The 20,014-nt window shown below is 39.5% G+C and overlaps 1 protein-coding gene across 1 annotated transcript in view; it reads left to right on the top strand.

Annotated features, from left to right (window-relative positions):
* Positions 1-20,014, top strand: part of NGR-A5 (neuropeptide receptor A5) — a 39,628-nt gene that overhangs the window by 3,830 nt on the left and 15,784 nt on the right. Inside the window, exons 2-3 of the mRNA XM_028303406.1 lie at positions 13,807-13,954; positions 19,689-19,830. Of these exons, the coding sequence (XP_028159207.1) occupies positions 13,807-13,954; positions 19,689-19,830 (290 nt within the window). The remainder of the gene's footprint in view (positions 1-13,806; positions 13,955-19,688; positions 19,831-20,014) is intronic.

Below are 20,014 nucleotides of genomic sequence, written 5' to 3'. Positions count from 1 at the left end.
ACAGGATTTGATTGTTAACAGGTGGTGTTATTTAAACATAATACAGGATGATTTTTCAGTCAGTATCCAAATTTTTAGGAGCGACTCAGAATCAGTAACTTAATAAAGGACAATGTTCGTTCTCCATACATTGTTCGCCGTTAGATCAACAGTGCCGAAATAATACTTTCTAGGTTCTAAATGACACAAATCTTTATGTAAGAACAATTATTCCTGGCGGACCAATTCTATAAACTTATTGATAGCAATATTGTTATCATAACCTCTTACTTACTAGTATTGTATTATATTATTTTATGCACATCGATTTGGGAGATGTTCTGTATTGTAGTTGTCGCAGCCAAATTGTATTATAATATTGGACGGGTTTTGGAAATAGCTCGGCGTTCCACTTTTATGATTTACTTACTTACATTTTGCACGTAAATAAATAACATGAATCCTATGTTTACTTTCCACTCTTGACATTTAACACGTGACTTACCAAACTAACTATCTCCATGGTTACCGTCTTAGTCTATGCATGACTAGGGATTGAACAACTTTTAATTGAATATTATTAACAATTCTCGATAATTATTATCGATTGAAAAATATTCGGTATTTGAATCGAAAGATATATTCAATTTTATCAATATCAAAATATTCAATTTTAATAATAAAATAAATATTATTTACTACCACCTATGAAATGTTCTAAAAATTGCCTGGAGCGCTCCCCCAATCCTGGGTTTTCCCTTTCCAAGCTGAGAGGATATCATTTTGGTTCTATCGATACATTATAAAGGTACTTAATATTTGAAATGTATTACCAATTATTGTTATAAGCATTTTGAGCGAATAAAACTTTCAATTCTATTAGAACTTTAGACATTTCTCTCACTTTAAGCGGCATTGGATTTTTCATCGAATTTTGAAACTGTAACAGATATATTAAAGATGATCCCATATTGTTGTCATTGTCTATATCAGTGTTATGATCACAATTCTTTTTATTTTATTCATGACCTTCGACCAGTTGGACACATTAGATAGCTTCTTGTAGTATCGTGCAATATATTTTTAACTTTTAATTAAAATCTAGTCATACTGTAGCAATTTGGACGATTTATTTTATTTACAAGATCGGTATCTTATTGTCTATGATGACCGCAGTCAACATCACTATTACATGGATTCCTAACAATGAAGTACGGCATTGCCTTGTGCCGATTTTACATAGATTTTATCGACACAAATTATGGAACTTCATAGGATATGGAGCAGGCCACGCCCTAAAATGTCCGGATGTCGTCATAGTATTATGGAATACATATAAAATACTTTTATTATTTCATTTTTTAATCCTCAAGTGTCCGTTACAATCTAATTAATATTTAAGTATTCAAAAAGTAAGAGATTAATTTTGATACTTTACTGCTGTGCCCAGGAATCTGAGGCGGTTTCTGACAATGTCCTTTACGTAAAAAAAACATTTTTTTTTTCATATCTAAATATTTTTATCCGCTGCGCGGAGTTAAAAATAATTTAGATAAAATTGTATTTTTAAATTGTTCTGTAGAGCTTATTTAAATTTTTGTATACTGATTGCAAAGTCACCCTGTATAATTGTCGATTCATGTGGCTTTCACGCACTCACACCACATTTAAACACCGTTAAAAAACTTGAAAACTTCAACAGGGTCTTGGTAAAGTTACTTAGCAAGTTTTTAAGTGAAAAGTCGTGTTATGAAAATTCAGGTGTTCCAAAAAATATCGATTAAGTTAATTTAGTTAGTATTGGCTTTTGTGTGAAATTTAGTAGGTACAGTCAGCGTCACAGTTCGTGACACCCAAAATAGTGTGTGACGTCCACCTACAAGGTGGACCGACGACATCATAGAGGTCAGGAAGGCGCTGGACGCAGGCCGCTACCAACCGGACAATATGGGAAGCATTGGGGGAGGCCTATGTTCAGCAGTGGACGTCCTATGGCTGAAATGATGATGATGATGATGATGATGATGATGATGATGAAAGTAGCCAAAAAGTAGAAAGTGTTGTCGTTGTAATTTGGTAAAATTTACTCAATGTCGTTATAATCATAGCCTGGTTCACCAAAATCCGTTCAGTAGTTTCTGAGTGTAGACGTAACAAATTAACTTTCATCCATTTAAAATTGTCATTTACGACATACGAGTCTAACATACGCCCGTATTCACAAACATTACTATGAGGTCTCACAGTGCACGTGGACGTACAGGGTGACATACTGTAGTGTGTGTGTAGCATGTAACAGTATTAGTATGTATAAATATCGATTGTCCCTATTTAATCATTCATTAATAAACTGAGATAGCTAAGAAGAAGTTGTTTACTTTATGCTCCCGAGCTCCCATCCTTACATGGCGACCCTGCCATTTTTGGAGGTCTGCCGGAGTTCGGTCGGGCGAAACATATCCATCCATGAACCAATCACAGAGCTCTTTATCTCTGTGCGTTCGATTTGGTGCTTCACTTAAGCAAGCATCGTTTGTGAATACGGGCGTTAGTATAGGAAGAAGGAAGTAATAATAACTTGGATAACATTTTTTAAATGTAAAAAATTAATAATTATTAATAGACGAAACGTAGATTTTTTTATTATTATCTTTATGATTATGGGCTGTTTTGTACTCCACAAAGGCCATGCCAATGAAAGATACCCCATAGAGATAGGACACTCCATCAAATGGGGCAATAAAGACGAACAAATCTTCTGCCGTTCATGCTCGCTGCAATCGGACAATAGCGCGCCCATGCGAATTTAATGAATGGGCGGGGATCACAGACTAGGGGCTGGATAGACGCCTTCATTTACAACAACAAGTCAGAAAGAGAGAGAGAGTGAGAAGAAAAACCAAGAGCCAAAGCGGGTTCGCCACTGATCGGGCGCCTTATGCGCTCGATACGGCCCGATCGCGAACGTCGGTCTGCGACCGACGCGGACGAGCCTGGGCTTCGCTTCGCGAATCCCACACTCGGCCTCGTCGGCACGCGCACCGACGATCGCCAAACGGCTAGAGTACCTTCTGTACTCACCACTCTGCCCGGTGAAGCTGGAAAAGCTCCTCAAGCTACCAGCGCAAGGCGCCGCACCGCAAAGATTTCGCCACATCGCGCGATGCGGAGCAGCACCGCTCATGTGCCCGCCACAGATTTCTATGTAAGACGACGTCGCACCGTCGCTGCAACATAATGCGCTTTGGCCCCAAGAGACATGATGTAAGGAAGAGAGAATTGAGTGATGCCTATCTATAAATTATTTTAGTTAGCTTAACTTTTACTATAATTCATAGGCCTCAGTCGTATTGTGTTGATTTGGACATCAGAACCACGCGCATGTCCATGCTTGGATAGACGCCGTCATATACAACGAAAATATGGGAAAAAATTGAGTTTTATCCTTCTGCCTCGCCTTGTTACGCGGAGTCGGCTTCCCAATCATGAACTGACATTTATTAGAAATAAACGTCCTGTTTGTGGAGTCCCAATCACATGTGTCTACAGACGTAAGTAGTCTACAGCGGCACGAAGATGGCCGTCCAAAGAAGGAATTGAATGGGAATTTCGTACATTTCTGAGAAACTCTTTCGGAGTCAGCCTCGCTGTTCGATGTTATTTTTCACCTAGACCAGGCACTGATAAATAAAATTGCTTGTCAATAGAACGATTTTCCTGCATTCTATTCCTAGATAGATAGGATAATAGATACTCTTTACACTGACATATTAAAGAAATTTAAACTTTTAAACGCTACAATATACACGATTCTTTTGTTAAGATACGAGTACCATCTCTTTCAGATAATATCTCAAACTTTTCTACATTTATAAGAGGAAAGATTTGAATTATAAAATTGTTTGTTTGTAATGAATATGCTCGGAAAATACTGAACCGATTTCAAAAATTATTTCATTTTTGAACCCTAAAATATTTCTGTTGAAAATCGGCTAGTCTTAGAGCAACTTTTATGGCTTATTAAAATGCCATAGAGCGTTTTTCGTTTAATTATAAATGTTATGGAAAAAATCTCAACTAGGTAAGTACTTACTTACTTGTTTTTGTTTATTTCGGTGCGGATTCTCAGTTGGTGTCAAAACACAATGATTCAAATAAGGTTTAAAGATCGCAACATTTTCTCCAGACATTGTTCAAGGAAAAAACACCAAGAAATCTTTTTTGCATAAATCTAACTCGCCAATAATTTAATTTTCCCTGGAAATTACAAGAAGAAGAGTATTGAGGTCAATTATTATTATTGACAAGTAAACTAGATAAAAATTTGTGTCCGACCGAATATGGATTTTCAGCCGAAAACGGAAACGAAAACGAAGCTTCGGCTGCAGTCTCATTTTCGGCCGAAAACAAAAACGAAACCGAAAATGACCTTCAACTCTCAAATTTCAATCTGAAATTATGTAAAAACTTTGAAAACCGTTAATGTTTTGACCAAAAACATAGATGTTTGACAGTTGTTTTTGATAAGGATTGATTAAAGAAAACCGGCATTAAAACACAAAAAAATGAATTATGAATTCTTAGTAGAATATTATTTCCGGTGTATATTGAAATATTGGGAAGTGAAGAAGAAATAAAGGGTGTCCAGTGGGAATTTTTCAACTTCAAAAATGATTCATACAAATAAATTAATGATTTTTTATTATTTATTACTTATGCAAACTGGAGTTTAACAATGCGGATTTATTTTTTTATAGGCAATGTCTTTTAAATGATGCCCGTTTTACTATAGGCACTCTCACAGCCGGACCCTTACATTCGCAACTATGCGAGAGCAAATCGCGCTAATAATTTTCCTGCAACTTCACGGCGGATATTTTCTTACAGAACCTGAATTATTTAAGGATTGTTTTGCTGTAAACTTTTGACTTGAGATATCCCCACAAGAAAAAGTCGCATGGTGTGAGATCTGATGACCGAGGCGGCTAGAAAAAATAGTCCTCAGTGTCTCCATCGAGGTACTCTCCGTGTGTGGTGAGACACCTTCTTGCTGTGAAGCAAGACACATCGACCAGTGACTCATGGCGTATTTGAAATCCGCATTAGACTCTATTTTGAAACAATTAATGAAAACTCTTTGGTTTTATTTGTATTCAATTTTGAACTTGGAAAATTTTCGCTGGACACCCTTTACAATGTAACCTCACTTCAAAACTTCAATAGAGTGTGACAATACCGCGTCCGGTCAAGTCTGATTGGAACCATGAGTGCATCAGATTCACTCCTGAAGATATCGGAACGATAAACTTCACCATCTTATTCACGTATTTCTGATATTCGGTTTGGCCGAAGCTTCGGCTGGTTTTTGGCCGAAAACGAAAATATGGCTGAATGTCCATTTTTTGGCCGAAAATGGCCGAAAACGAAAACGAAAACGAATATTCGGTCGGTCACTAATAAAAATATGCCCGTGGTAAAAATTATTTGAAAAATATTTCCCGTCATGGCAACATTGTTTCTTCAGTTCGATAATATCAAACTAAAAAAAAATATTTACTTTTTTTTGTGTCTGTGTTGTGTGGTGTATTCTATGTTAATACATAGTAGTGTTAAGCTTAATGTGCAAATGCAGGCTTTGAACAACTTGAAGGTGTTTGTATGAAGCACGTCGACGCATTTCTGCATGTAACTATAATTAAATGATGCAATAATAGAGTGGTACCTATTGTTCAGTACTTAAGATACGCGACTCAAACCAAAGGCCCCAGTTATGTAGCTGACGTTTAATTTAGTTTCATGCAACGACCCACTCGTTTGTCGTCAGTTGAGTGATGGGACTTGTAAAGATGAGATATCGAGTGCTAGGGATGTGCTGTTCTATTCTAGACACATCGCAGTAAAAAAATCGATTTCTATTTTTGAATAAACAGAAAAGTGAGTGAAGATTTTTGTTAGTCCTTCGCGCAAAAACTATAGGACGGACTTGGATCATAAATAATATGTCTATGAAGTTATTTAAGATGATTAGCTAGACACCAATGCTCTGCCAACAACAAAATTGACCAGAAATGTTGTCTCCACTGTTGTCCCAAGACCTCGATGGATCTATAACATACTTAAATTCAAATTCAAATATTTATTTCCATAATTTTGGGTTAACATAATGATATTAAAACTAGTATAATAGTGTTATTTAGCTATAAACATGAAGTCACTTGACTATCATACTTCTCGATGTCTCATAAAATTTAACAACAATGCGAATAGAATTGTAAAGAATGAAAGTTTTCCACATTTCCATACAAATTACTACCGCTCTACCGCGTACTTACCGCGGCGATGGTACGAGATATCAGATTTTTTGGCATTGATTCAACAAAAAGCAATTTTAATAGACATAGCTCGTGAAATTGACAAAAAGTGGTATTGTAGAACTGAAGGCGTAGGAGCATAATGCCCGTTCTTACCATCAATCCCTAATTTTTAAGTCATCATCATCATCATCATTTCAGCCATAGGACGTCCACTGCTGAACATAAGCCTCCCCCAATGCTTTCCACGTTGAACGATTGGTAGCGGCCTGCGTCCAGCGCTTCCTGCTACCTTTACGATGTCGTCGGTCCAATTGTAGGTGGACGTCCCACGCTGGGTTTTCCGGTACGCAGCCTTCATTCCAGAACCTTGCTGCCCCATCGATCGGCATTTTTAAGTGACCCCTATGAAAACAAAATTCATGTTATGTCTAACCATAGGGGTGACTTAAAAAATAGGGATTGATGGTGAAAACGGGCATGAATGACCACGGGCTATAGTGTAGGCAAGCTTCCCACTTGGTGAACCGACGAGCTCTTGCGTAACCCGTAAGGCCCAGTTTCCACAAAGGCGAAGTAGAGTGGAGCGGAGCGCAGAAGTGTTTTGAATAACCAATCAGACTTCATTATTTTCACTTCTCTTTTCTGCTCCATACAGTTCGGCTCATAATATGTTAAGCGGGCATTTAACTCTATTAATCCGATTGCCTATTATTTATTAACTAGCTGTGCCCGCGACTTCGTACGCGTGAAAACCCGTCTTCGCAACATTTTTCATTGTTGCTCTGCACCTATTACTCGTAGCGTATGGTATATAGCCTATAGCCTTCCTCGATAAATGGGCTATCTAACACTGAAAGAATTTTTCAAATCGAACCGGTAGTTCCTGAGATTTGCGCGTTCAAGTAAACAAACAAACTCTTCAGCTTTATAATATTATATTAGTATAGATAAATTATATTATTTACCCCCGATCTTATAAAACAGGAATCTCTCTTAGATTAGGGTCTATGGTGTCAAATCACTGGCCATAATTCAAATGAAATGTTTAGATCCTTAATCAACGTCTCGGTCAATTAATTAGAATCCATCAGACGTCGAAATAAACTTTACGCTCATTCAATAAGGTCGGGTTTTGTAAATCATGTTATGGCTTGTTAATTTAGCATAGTTTTGTTCCACGGTTTAGGCTTGGGCCAAGTTTTGGGTGTGGGTCATGTCGATAGCACAATTTATGGGGGTTTTCTGAGTTGTTTCCTTTGGTTTTCTTTTTTCTACTAGTTTGTGTTTTTCAACAAATAAGGTGACTTTAGCAGTAATACTAATCCTATTCACTCTAGGTAAATATCGATTTACCTAACTAATAGGCTGATACCTAATATACCTATCTACGACGGGAGCTTGGTGACTATGATATAGGTTTTAACCATCTTACAAATTAATCAAACTGGAAAAGAATCGTAACCGTATCAACTTGAGGCGGTCAGTATTCTTTGTATCCAACAGCAACGCACACCTGTCCGCACCCTAACGTAAACGCCTCGCCTCAGGGTTGACAGCGCGCGAAAAGCGATGACAGCTCGCAAAAGGCGATACGGTGTTGATCTATTTCCGAGTTGATAAGTCTACTATGACTTTAAAGCCTTGGGCAGACCAAACGCGGGGCAGTAGCAGCGCAGTTTGAATGCGGGTCCGCGCAAGTTGTAATACAAGAAACTCTTGATGTCACACCAAATTTGAACGCGGGCCCGCGCTCCAACCGCGCCGCACTGCAACTGCCGAAATACAAACGAGGCGGCGCGGGTGCGGGACAGAAGCGGCGCGAACGCGTGCCCGCGCTGTTGTATTACTATGGCGGCCATATTAGCATGACACACCGGACGCAGGGCGGTAGCAGCGCGTTGAAAGCGGTTTTCGAATATTAAATTTTTTGACAACCGCCCGCGTTGCAACTGCTTTGAAACTGCGCTGCTTTCGGTGTGCCTCGGCTGCGCTGCAACTGACCCGCACTGCTTCTGACCTGCGTTTGATCTGTGGAAGCCTTTATAATAAGTATAGCATTTTTTCTGATTGGTGGCTGAGGATTCCGGCTGACTCATTTCACCTTCACTTTCCATCAAGTGAGATGCAGGCCAAGAGCTTCCACTTGTGGTTCAAAAGATACCGATTCTTAATCAAACTTTCAGTACACTTTATCTTTGTATTAGCCAGATTATATTTAGATAGAAGGTTAATTAGTCCGTTTGATACTTCAATCTAAGCATCCATGATCGCAGTATTCAACTTTGTATTTACAAACCGAGCCTCGACTTACGCAAATTAAAAGGCATTTCTAATCTCCGCTTCGCGAAACCTTAAATATATTTTCCATTTCCCTTGGGGGAAATATTAATTGTGAATATTTTATGTCATCTTTACAAAAATGCTATTTATAATTTGGAATTCTGACCTGAGGAGGAGGGAAGAGCGCCTTATCGCCACACCATACCTGAAAATAAAAAAACATTGTTATTTGCTGAAACAAGACATTTCAGTACAGTATCTAGGTCTACTTTAAAAGATAATGGTGTAAATATTCACTGTAGGAACACGATCTCTCTCATTTCGTTCGTTTCAGACGAAAGACGTCCACTGCTGGACAAAGGACTTTCTTATTTACCAAAGGCAAAATGAAGGATCAGGCATTGGCTTGGCACGCATTTGTGACCCATCCTGAAACAGGGATAAAAACTACATATTATTATTATCCTGTAAGTCCTTTAGCGGGACTCAAACTATCTCTTTACCAAGTTCATCAAAATTGGTTCTGTGGCAGCAGCAAAATGAACTCACATCGTTGAATAGAGCTCTGTGATTGGTTCGTGTGTGACCCTGTGCGTCCACGACCACTGTGAGACCTCATAGCAATGTTTGTGAATACGAGCGTAAGTGTGAAAGTGTAACAAACAGACAGAGTTACTTTCACAATTAAGGCCCGATTCGACCAAACTTTTATCCGCGAATGAAGTAGATTTATTATGTGATAATGATTATTGTTTGGTCGAATCCACCCTAAGTATAACGAATAGGGATACACTCGTATATTGCGTAGAAACTAATTTAGAAAGTAGGCTATATACCCATCAGCTCACTAAGCCCTAAATCAATCGCAATAAAGGATTTATAGCCTACAGAGGAAACTTACAGAATCCCTCTTTAATTTGGTTGCCTAACTGGCTACTATAAATCATCTAGAACCCACCCTTGTCAATAACCAATCAGACTTATTCAATTACTTAAACAGTCGATAGCTGATCAACCTTCCAAAAATGACCACTTTCTTACATTTGCAGCTTTATTTCTTTAGTGCTAAATCCCAGAATTGTAGACGTTTGAATGAGTGTGTTGACTATGGTACGTGTGGTTTCATTTTCTTACCCTTTCGATTGAAGAATCATAAGAAAAAGGTCGACTTTCTTAAGAAGTTCGAAAGAGATGTATTCACCATCACGTCCAGAATAACGCTGTTGAAAATCTGTTGAAAATCTAATAATACTTAAAACATCATCATAATTTCAGTCATAGGACGTCCACTGCTGAACCACGGTAATAATATCATACAGTATTGTAACTTCATATAAACCGACGAAACGCGAGCTTTCCTTCGAATTTCAAATCTCGGGACGTGGTCGAAATCCAAAAGTTAGGGGTGTCGCGAATGTGCCGAACGGACGTCGATGGCGTTGAAAATGACTAAGCTGATTGAATTTGACTGAGCGTCATTTACGATCTTTGTCAAAAACTAGTCATTAACTGTCAGAAATTGTCATTTTCAGTCAGTTTGATTTGAAATGAAAATTATATACTGTATAAAACCAGCTTTTGCCAACGATTTCGCCCGCCTGAAATTAAAGTAACAGGTCATTAAGTACTCATTATGGTTAGTAGATTCAAAATTATTTTAGTATTGTAACAACGAGCTGCTATAATCAGCAACACCTATCACCGAGCAACGACACTACGTAGTTCGCACGGCTGTCAATAGATGGCACTGTTCGTAGTTAGCTCGCGATATCATTTGATTTTTTCCCGTCCTTAAGTAGTCAGGGCAAGATTGCCCGTGCGTCTTCCATGGCATAGGAGCTTGAAGCGTACAGCAGCATCCATCTCTGGATCTGTTGGACCTTTTAGCGTTACTAGGGCATCGGAACACGTTATTCCCGCCGACTGTGCTGGCGTACGGGATCCCATATACTGGATATTCCGGACCTTGCACCTCCGCGCCGCGACACCGCGTACTCCTACTTAGTTGTTATCTTGTCGCTAATTGTACTGTACCTACTCTGAAACTCCTGAAGTAAACGGACATATACTGAAATCCTGCCTTTCATTGAAGAACCTACTACAGTATATTTTTTAAAATTAAATCTACTAATCACAAAACAACACGCGTTTAAATAAAAAAAATTACAATCACAAAACTAGATAGAAATTCTAAGTAGACAGATGTAATTTTATTAGAATGGGTACTGTAGGTAAGCAGCCCTATCGCATTTTGTCATACCGTGACGTACCGCGGGGCTGTTGACATTTTTTTCAAAAATATGGCCGAGTTGGAATACTGTATAGATAGTATTACCGTGGCTGAACTATCCCACCCCCAATATTTTCAAAAAACAGACAAAGCCGGGTCGAGAATGTAGTGGAGCAGTCCCATCATGGGACTACTCCACTGGGAATACACGTCGGCTGGAGCGATTTTCCCGGAAATTAGTCTGGGAAAATCACCGATGTTATCGCCTTACTATTGTGCTCCCAGCCTCTACCAATAAACCCCGTATACTTACCCTGAAGCTTACAAAATAAGGCTCTTATCTTATAGGATCTCGGAAAATTGAATAGTTCCTGAAGAGATTAAAGTGGACTATTAAGTTTATTACAAAAACATCATAAACTAGGTTACGACGAAATCGGTACGACGAATTTTCATTGGTATAGTTACTGCAATTCACGAAGGCGAGTGAGCTATCGTTATTATGTGCATGTGCCTACACGTATACACACAAGTAAAACTCCACTTGTCTTCGTGAGTTACAAGAACTACAATGAAAAGAGCAGGGCTTCTTTAACATAAAATTATTATAGGCGCTGGTGAATTTCACAATTTATTGACGACTTTCAAGTTAATAGCACATTACATGAGTTGCACAAATACAAGAACGACTAACTAGCTTTTGTGTGTTACAGAAACATATCGCGCGTGTCCCTGTTTAAAAAACCGGGATAAAGCTACCAAAAACTGCAGACCGTTGCAACTTACGTACGAACGAAGAGATACCACAAAGGTTCCTTTGGTCGTTTAAAGGAACCCTAATAAAATGGACTCGCAAACGTTTCTGTGAGCTTTTTAATGGCTTCCAAGACTATATTGTCCCGAAAGTGACGGAATAAAACGCGAAAAATAAGGTAAAAATATTTGTATTTTCGGTATAAAAAGTCGGTAACACTGCGTCTTGCTGATGATGTAACATAATTTATTTTTTCCATTTAGTATTTTTTTTAGAAGAGGTCAATTGTTGAATCCGACACCCTGAGCACACAACATTATTTTCATTCAAAATACCTCCTTGTCTAAAGACGAAAGTCTACAATCAGTGTGTGTTATAAGATTTTAAACTTTCGCATTTCATTTTAACTAAAATAGAGAAACACGTGTCTCAACACGTCGCGTCGACAAGCCGAAACTTCAAGTTGTTAGTATTAAGTAACTCCAGTACCTAGCATTGATGAAATTGCCTTATATGGTTCTGAATTAAATCTTTTCATTCAAAAATTTACAATCGCAGCCCAGCATACCCTGAAGAGATTCCCTTAAAGCAAACCATAGAGCATGGCAGAGATTCACGATTGTTTATGTTCTCCCTAGGGCCTTAACTTTTTCTTAAACAAAACTGGAGGAATGTTGACTTTGACACATCGCCTCATTTACATTCCACGCATGCGTCTCGTCGAGCTTGATTTATACGTCTCTCATAAATCAAGCTCTTCCTTATTATGGAACCACTTTGAGGTTAAAAAATAAGGTACCTAAAGAGTACTTTATGGTGTTTTCCTATTTATTTGTATACCATAACACTGACGACAATTACTAGATGACTAGATTTTACCTTGTGTGGTCATGTTACTAGATAATCCTCATAAAAATCCGTCCACCCTTCCATCCGCATAAACTTTCACACGACTGCACAACTCGGATCTAATTTCATCTTTATCTTTTTTTTTTCATCTATAAAAGCGAAGTCTCTGACTGACTGACTGACTCACTCACTCATCACGAAATCTCAGAAACTATAAGTGCATCGGGGTTCCTTTTGGAACGTAGGTGCTCACTAAGACAGGATTTTGCAAAATTCAAACCCGAAGGGGGTAAAAAGGGGGTTGGAATTTTGTATGAAAGTTCTCTATTTTTGAAGTAAGAGACTTGAAATGGCAATGCCAGATTTTGTATGGAAAGTGGCGTCTTTTTTTTTTCGCGCGGCCATCGACCAAACTTTGTTTTTTGATTACAAAATAGTGTAATAAACCAAACTTACTATGGCATGTATACCTCTAAACTCAGTCTGAACTGAGTTACGAGCATTAGAAGTTTGATGATTTTCATACTAGATTTGCTTTTTGTGCGCAAGTTTTGTAAGAAATTGCAACAAAATATTGCGCAATTTTTTTATTGCGCTGATTCTGCTCCATACTGATGTCTGGAGCCTTTAATGGATGGTATTGTTTGTTTACACATACAATCTCACTAGTTTGTTGCAATTTCTTACAAAACTTTGCGCGCAAAAAGCAAATCTAGTATGAAAATCATCAAACTTCTAATGCTCGTAACTCAGTTCAGACTGAGTTTAGAGGTATACATGTCATAATAAGTTTGGTTTATTACACTATTTTGTAATCAAAAAACAAAGTTTGTTCGATGGCCGCGCGAAAAAAAAAAGACGCCAATTTACGGAATTGTCTTTTAAAATGTATGCTCTCTAGATGCTAAGATCGGATTTTACGAACCTCCAATCTGAGGGTCTTCCGCCAATACAAGCTATTACTATTCTGCGACGGCATTTCCGTGTTAAGTGTGGCAAAGGCCGAAGGGGGTAAAATGGGATCCACGCGTACGAAGTCGCGGGCGGGACGCTAGTCTCATCATAATTTCAACTTCAGGACGTCCACTGCTAAACATAATCCTCCCCCAAAGACTTCTAATGATCGGGCTTGCGCTGCCCGTATCCAGATGCTTTCCGCGACCTTCATCAGATTGTTAGTTCACCTATTAGTAGGCCAGCCTACATAATTCTATCCTCCGGTCCGTGTTCGCCTCTTAAGAACTTAATTTTACCAAGTTTTTACCAACGAACATTCATCATCATCATCATTTCAGCCATAGGGACGTCCACTGCTGAACATAGGCCTCCCCCAATGCTTTCCATGTTGATCGATTGGTAACGAACATTCAGGTTTATTAATACTAATGTTTTGTCGGCAGTCGGTGTCGGTGACGGTGTCGGTGCTGACGCTGACGTTCATCAGCGTGGACCGCTGGTACGCCATCTGCTTCCCGCTCAAGTTCAAGTCCACCACCGGCCGCGCCAAGACCGCCATACTCATCATCTGGCTGCTGTCTTTGCTGTTCAGTAAGTATCATCATTATTACGTTATTTAGTCTCTACTAGTACGACCACTGCAACTATAGTCTGGCGCTCGCACACTCACTGCTGCCGCCCGTCGCACAATTGCGACAGCAATATACGCGCGAGCGATAAGAATAGGTAGATTGGGGTCATTGGACAAAATTCTACGTGCTCGGCGACCAAACTTTACGAGTGCATTAGACCTCTTCAAGGTGAAAGGTATTTACAGGACAGGTATGTCATCCTAGACTGCATCGTACTTATCATCAGGTATGATTGCAGTCAAATATCTGCCTTGTTCTGCATAAAAAATCAAGTCTCAATACCTGATTGAGGATTTGGCCTCCCCAAGATAGTTTAGAGAGTTCATGTTCGCATATGTCACCTTTTACAACATCTATTGGATTGGGAAGAGTTTAAAAATGATTTAAAATAATTGATCCTCCCACTACTTCGGGTCAAAAATGTGGGCCATTGCTGTAGTAAGTAACTCATTGATAGGAAACGTTTCCCCCTTATTACAAAAAAGCTAAACCCGGGACGAACACTGGTTTTCAGTTTCCATAGTTCAGTGCTGAACTAGTGAGATTAAAGAGGGCTAAGTCAGTCTTACAAATAATTTCGTTCAATTTGGCATGAGTACCTACATGACTGTGTGATCTAACTACGTTCGATTAAATCCACTATTTTCTTCACAGAAGAAAGCAATTTCATTTGTTTTGACTTGCTATGACACCCGTTAACCCAATAAACACGTCCAAAGCTAAAACTCACTCGTTCAAACAACTCTATTCTCGGAATGGGAGTAGCGCAATGACGGAGTAAGTACAGAGTAAATACAAATGAGTAGGTCATCTTCATAGAAACGCACCGAGCGCGGTTTGTATGTGAGCGCGCGCCAATACGTATGCGGCGCGCACGCACACACTGACAAAATTCAGCGCACCTCACCGCTAATCCACGCTAAATTTTGTCANACAAAATTCAGCGCACCTCACCGCTAATCCACGCTAAATTTTGTCAGTGTGTGCGTGCGCGCCGCATACGTATTGGCGCGCTCACATACAAACCGCGCTCGGGCGTTTCTATGAAGATGACCTACTCATTTGTATTTACTCTGGTAGGTACGAGTACTCGCTCCGAAGGAATACGAAATGTGAGCGATTCTGAAATCGCCGTTGGGGCAGGATATTAAGACCAGTCTACACAATGATGATGGTTTTAGAATAGAAAAGAAAATTCTTTATTTGACAGAAGGCAAGCAAAAATAGGTACTCATACATGGAAAAAAAAAACGAACAATACACTAAAAATTGCTTAGGTGCCCCCTCGGACAAAAATGCATTTGTCTTTCTACTTACTATCATTTTTGAATGCAATGCAATGGAGTGCGTATTGACACTTAATTCCTGGTTTTTAGTGGTTTTCATTTTCGTCATTTAGCTATCTTTAACTCCAGAAATGTCTTGGGAACGTGACATTTTAGGGTACCTACAATATCACTTGACATTCTTGTTTGTACCACTTCTAGTGTGTGCAAACGTAAAAAAAGATGGCGGGCACGTGGATAGGTGCCACAGTTTCTATCCCTTTAACTTCTTAGCTTAGTATCGTAATAATTTTACCATAAAAGCACGTAGACCACTTTATGTTACTATTTATGTATGTTTAGAAAATACTATGCAGCTTACTATTTTATTTATTTTACCAATGGTCCGTGACCCTCACTTGGCATGGGGCACACTGAAAACCAGCGCCGTGGCCTTCGTCACCGTGGGCCACGGCATATGCTGAGTGAGGTCCCGTTGCAGTGGGCATCTTGTTGGTTAATGGGTGGCACTACTCAGTTTACTCTTGTTTTTATTTTTATTTTTTCTTCTTTCATTATTATGTGCCACTGTCATGTCTATGTAATTGCCTGTATTTGTGTGATGTCCATTGTAATAAATGTATCTTTCTTTCTTTCTTATAACAGTGCAATGACGGAGTACTCGATCGTAGAAATTCCAAATGCGACGGTTTCAAAATCGCCGTTGGGGCAACGGATATTAAGTCCGGTCTACACGATAATGTATCATTTTCCGTGTCCGAACGTATCACGAACATTCCAAACGGCACGAGGCTAAACTTTAACTGGTTCAGAATTTATGGATGGATTTTAAACGTATAAAGACCATGAAAATGACGAAACGTTTTATCTACTTTCCAATACACATAGTTTATGTCTCTACAATGCAAATAGGTGAAGAATACGCGCTCGTGCGTCAATGCTCGCTCGTGATTGTCCTGTCGATTAGTTATCCTAGAAGGTGTCGTCGCGCGTATTTTGTTTTCCATGCAAACTAGCGGAGATGAACAGGCCTGCCTAAAGGTCAAGTGATGCGTTACGAACCATTACAGGTCTTTTAAGTGGATAGTGGGTACATGACTGTGGGTTGAGGCGAGAAGTTATAACTATGCAAATCCCCTTCCCCCAATTTTCCTCACAAATCAAAATCAATTCTGAATAACTTGCCTATAACCTATCTTCTCCTTCTTGTCGTGTCGACAACAAAATTACACAGCGTCAGCCCAAAACTCCACCACAAGAGTGGCGTTGTCAGTAGCCTTCATGAAATCTTCCTGCGTGCAGTTGTTTGGGCACGCAGGGCACGACATCATGTGCTTCGTCGACTGGGGAACAAAACCACACTTGCACTCCAAGTTTGAGCCATCCAAGAATCCCCACCTATTACTACTGGTCTACCTAGAATCTAAAAATAGCAAGTGGTTCACGAGTTAGCTGTTGCCATTTTAGTAGGGGGTCTACCCACAATCTAAAATAGAAACTAGACGCAAACGTTTGCAAACCTTAGCGGTATCATAACGATACATTAAGTGGATGTAGACCCGGCTTAAAGCTAAGCGGATTGCGGCACTAATGTGCCATACGCGGGACTCTTGCACAAACAGCACTTTGAGTGGATTTTAACCATAAATAGAACAGTACTAGTTAGTAGTGTTAGTACAGTTAAGCTGAGTTGCACCACCTAACTTTGACCGTAATTATATCGATAACCGGTGTTTTTTGTATGGAGTTTGACAGTTTTTTGACGTTTGTTAAAGTTAAAGTAATGGTGCAACCGTCCCTTAAACCGAACGTCCACCGCCCGCTAAACTAAATTAGTTTAGCTTAGCTCGCATAGTTGAGCCAGTTTTTCATACATGTGGCATAGTTTGCGGTGGACGCACGTCGCACATGTATGAAAAACTGGCTCAACTATGCGAGCTAAGCTAAATTAACTTAGTTTAGCCGTCGGTGGACGTTCGGCTTTAGTTTGCTATGGAACAGATGAAATAAAGTATTATTTAAGGAGAAGGAGGTAAATTATGTTTGTGTCAAGAGTGGAATGACTACAATACCTTTGAATGAGCTACAGTCGCCCGAGTGCGGTAGAAACATGCTGCAAATTATAAATTCTTGTCTAAGTAGTTTAACACTTTCCACTTTTAAGTTAGAGTTCACATAAATAGAAAATATTGCTCCTGAGTGAACTTGTTACAAATACTACATACCTAAACAAGTAGTGTTTCCACAATTATTGTAGCCACTTAAGTTCATATTATTTCCGTTCCTTAATTTTTGAGTGCGACACGGTCCATTTGGACGTCCATATTTTGACAGCTGTGATCTATGTTAACAGCCACAAAACACCGTCTTGACTTCTAAAGAGGTTTGAGTGCCGTTAAACAACAGAAAGAGGAAGATACTGTCTTTTATCTGTACAAAACTTTTTTAAATTACCTACAATTTGCAGCCTGATCCTCTACAAGGTACTCTACGATCGATCTTGATACACGGTCTGTCTAATTCTATCACGTGCCTCCCTGGCATGTGCATTACCATATCATTATGAACGTAAGGCATAACTCACGATCAACGTCTCGTAGAGGAATAAATAATTCTAGACATCCGGGCGAAAATCCGACCTATTCGATATCTTTTTGGCTTTGTAAGAATACCTAAGCTTTGTATAAATCTTGTGAACTGATAAACAAATTGAAATTAAATATATTTCAGCTGAATTATATTGTTGTTTACTTTTTTCTTCTTGTATAGCAACTTAGCAACACAAAATGATATGTTCTTTTAGAATTACAACTTAAAATGTGTGATTTAATGTCTACCAGTCAACAGTCTAACGCCCGTGTTCACAATCTGGTGCCGCCATAATATAATCTTTTCTATTTTTAAACTTTCGCGCCTAATCTAAGGTTTTTTTCTAATCACATGAATATCGGTGTTTTGCCTGCAGACACTAGAATCCTTCCTCCTTCCGCATTTCTTATTTTCCCTCTCCCTTGCCCGCATACTAGGTGCCCTTGAGAGAGTGAGAAGAAAGCATCGAGAGATTTGCAACATCTACGCCCTCTGCATCGACTATAGGATCATCAGTTTGGCTTGCAATGTGACGTTGAAAGCATCTCCCGCGCCGCGTTCGGTCCCACAGCTCTGGACTGAATTTATTTATCGTTTTATATTGTGTTAATCGCATTTTGGAGATCTCCCGCGAGTGTACTTCGTGGACCACATAGTGCAGTACATTGGGTGTGTGAAATACCTCCTTACTCGATCATCATCATCGAAGAAGACGTCCAGGTAGACGATACCACCTGGACGCCAGCGCCCGAAAAACCCAGCTCATCATACCAAGGATCTTGTCTACAAATATCTCTCGTGAGTCTTTTACCTTTCACATTTCCATCCTCCCCATGTGTCTGCTGGCCCACGTTCACTTTTATTTCTCATTATTTTATGGAGATCGATTGTCATTCAAGGCAAAATAGTACAAACCGCAAAACCAACACCTACAGTCCACTCCAGGAGTTTCGACTTCTAACTGTGGTGTGAAGGGAATAATTTACTTTCATACTAACGGTGGCTCCATATTGTTTTTGGCCACACCACAAACGATACATCGCATAAGTGAAGCAGCAAATCTAAACGCACAGCGTTGAATAGAGCTCTGTGATCGGTCCGTGTGTCATCCTGTGCGTCCACGTGCACTGTGAGACCTCATAGTAATGTTTGTGAATACGGGCGTAAGTAAACTAAAGCCCGGTCTGTGAGCACGTAGAATTTTGTCCAATGACCCCAAGCTACCCATCCTCGCGCGTAATTATTTTGCTGTCGCGACTGTGCGACGGGCGCCCGCAGTGAGTGTGCGAGCGCGACAGCAACATAATTACGCGCGAGCGATAAGGATGGGTAGCTTGGGGTCATTGGACAAAATTCTACGTGCTCACAGACCAGACTATACCAACTTACTTATCAAAAGACCTTGTAAAAGATATTTAGGCATTTATCTTCTCCACTGAAGTATTTGGCCTAACAAGACTCGTAATGCCTGTCGCACGATAAATACTAATAAATATTCCAGACAACCATGCCAATTAATTTCCATAATTTGGGAATAAAGGAAGGCGGAAGAAATAAAATAATAAAGGACAGCATTTTTCAGAACGCGGCCATTGTGTTTGCTAAGGAAAATAAATAATTTTGCTCTGTTTTTTTAAACTAGCGTTTGATGTTTTGTCATCAGTGGGTATATTTGAGGATTCCGGCTTCCACCTTCGGCCTGATCGTCACTTACCATCAAGTGAGATACAGACCAAGAGCTCCCTCGTTGTAGATAAAAAAAAGTTAACGATTGTTATTGCTATATACAAAGCTCTACATGATTCTCTTTGTCCACAGACATACCAGAGTTCGTGATGCTTCAAGTACAACGGAAGATGCAACTTCGTTTCAATGCGCAGTACTTTATGCAATGCGCATCCACTTGGTCAGACGACAGTGACCTCAAATGGCATATCATAAAGGCGATCTTCCTTTACACGTAAGTTTTGATTACTCTATGGTACGTTACTTTGCAAAAATCTATGCTTTAGTTGTTAGTAAAAAAAGTTCCTACAGTCGACAGCACTTTCAACTAGGTTTAAATTTTGTGGTAAAAAACACTGCTTATGATGTGCATAGGCCAATGCTAGGACGCGAGTCCTGTATGCGCAGTTATCGCCATC

This window comes from Ostrinia furnacalis, unplaced genomic scaffold, assembly GCF_004193835.3.
Source record: "Ostrinia furnacalis isolate ACB-3 unplaced genomic scaffold, ASM419383v2 OfSCF1234, whole genome shotgun sequence".
Lineage (NCBI taxonomy): Eukaryota > Metazoa > Arthropoda > Insecta > Lepidoptera > Crambidae > Ostrinia > Ostrinia furnacalis.
The sequence above is the reverse complement of the archived record's forward strand: the minus strand, read 5'-3'. Positions and strand labels throughout refer to the sequence as shown.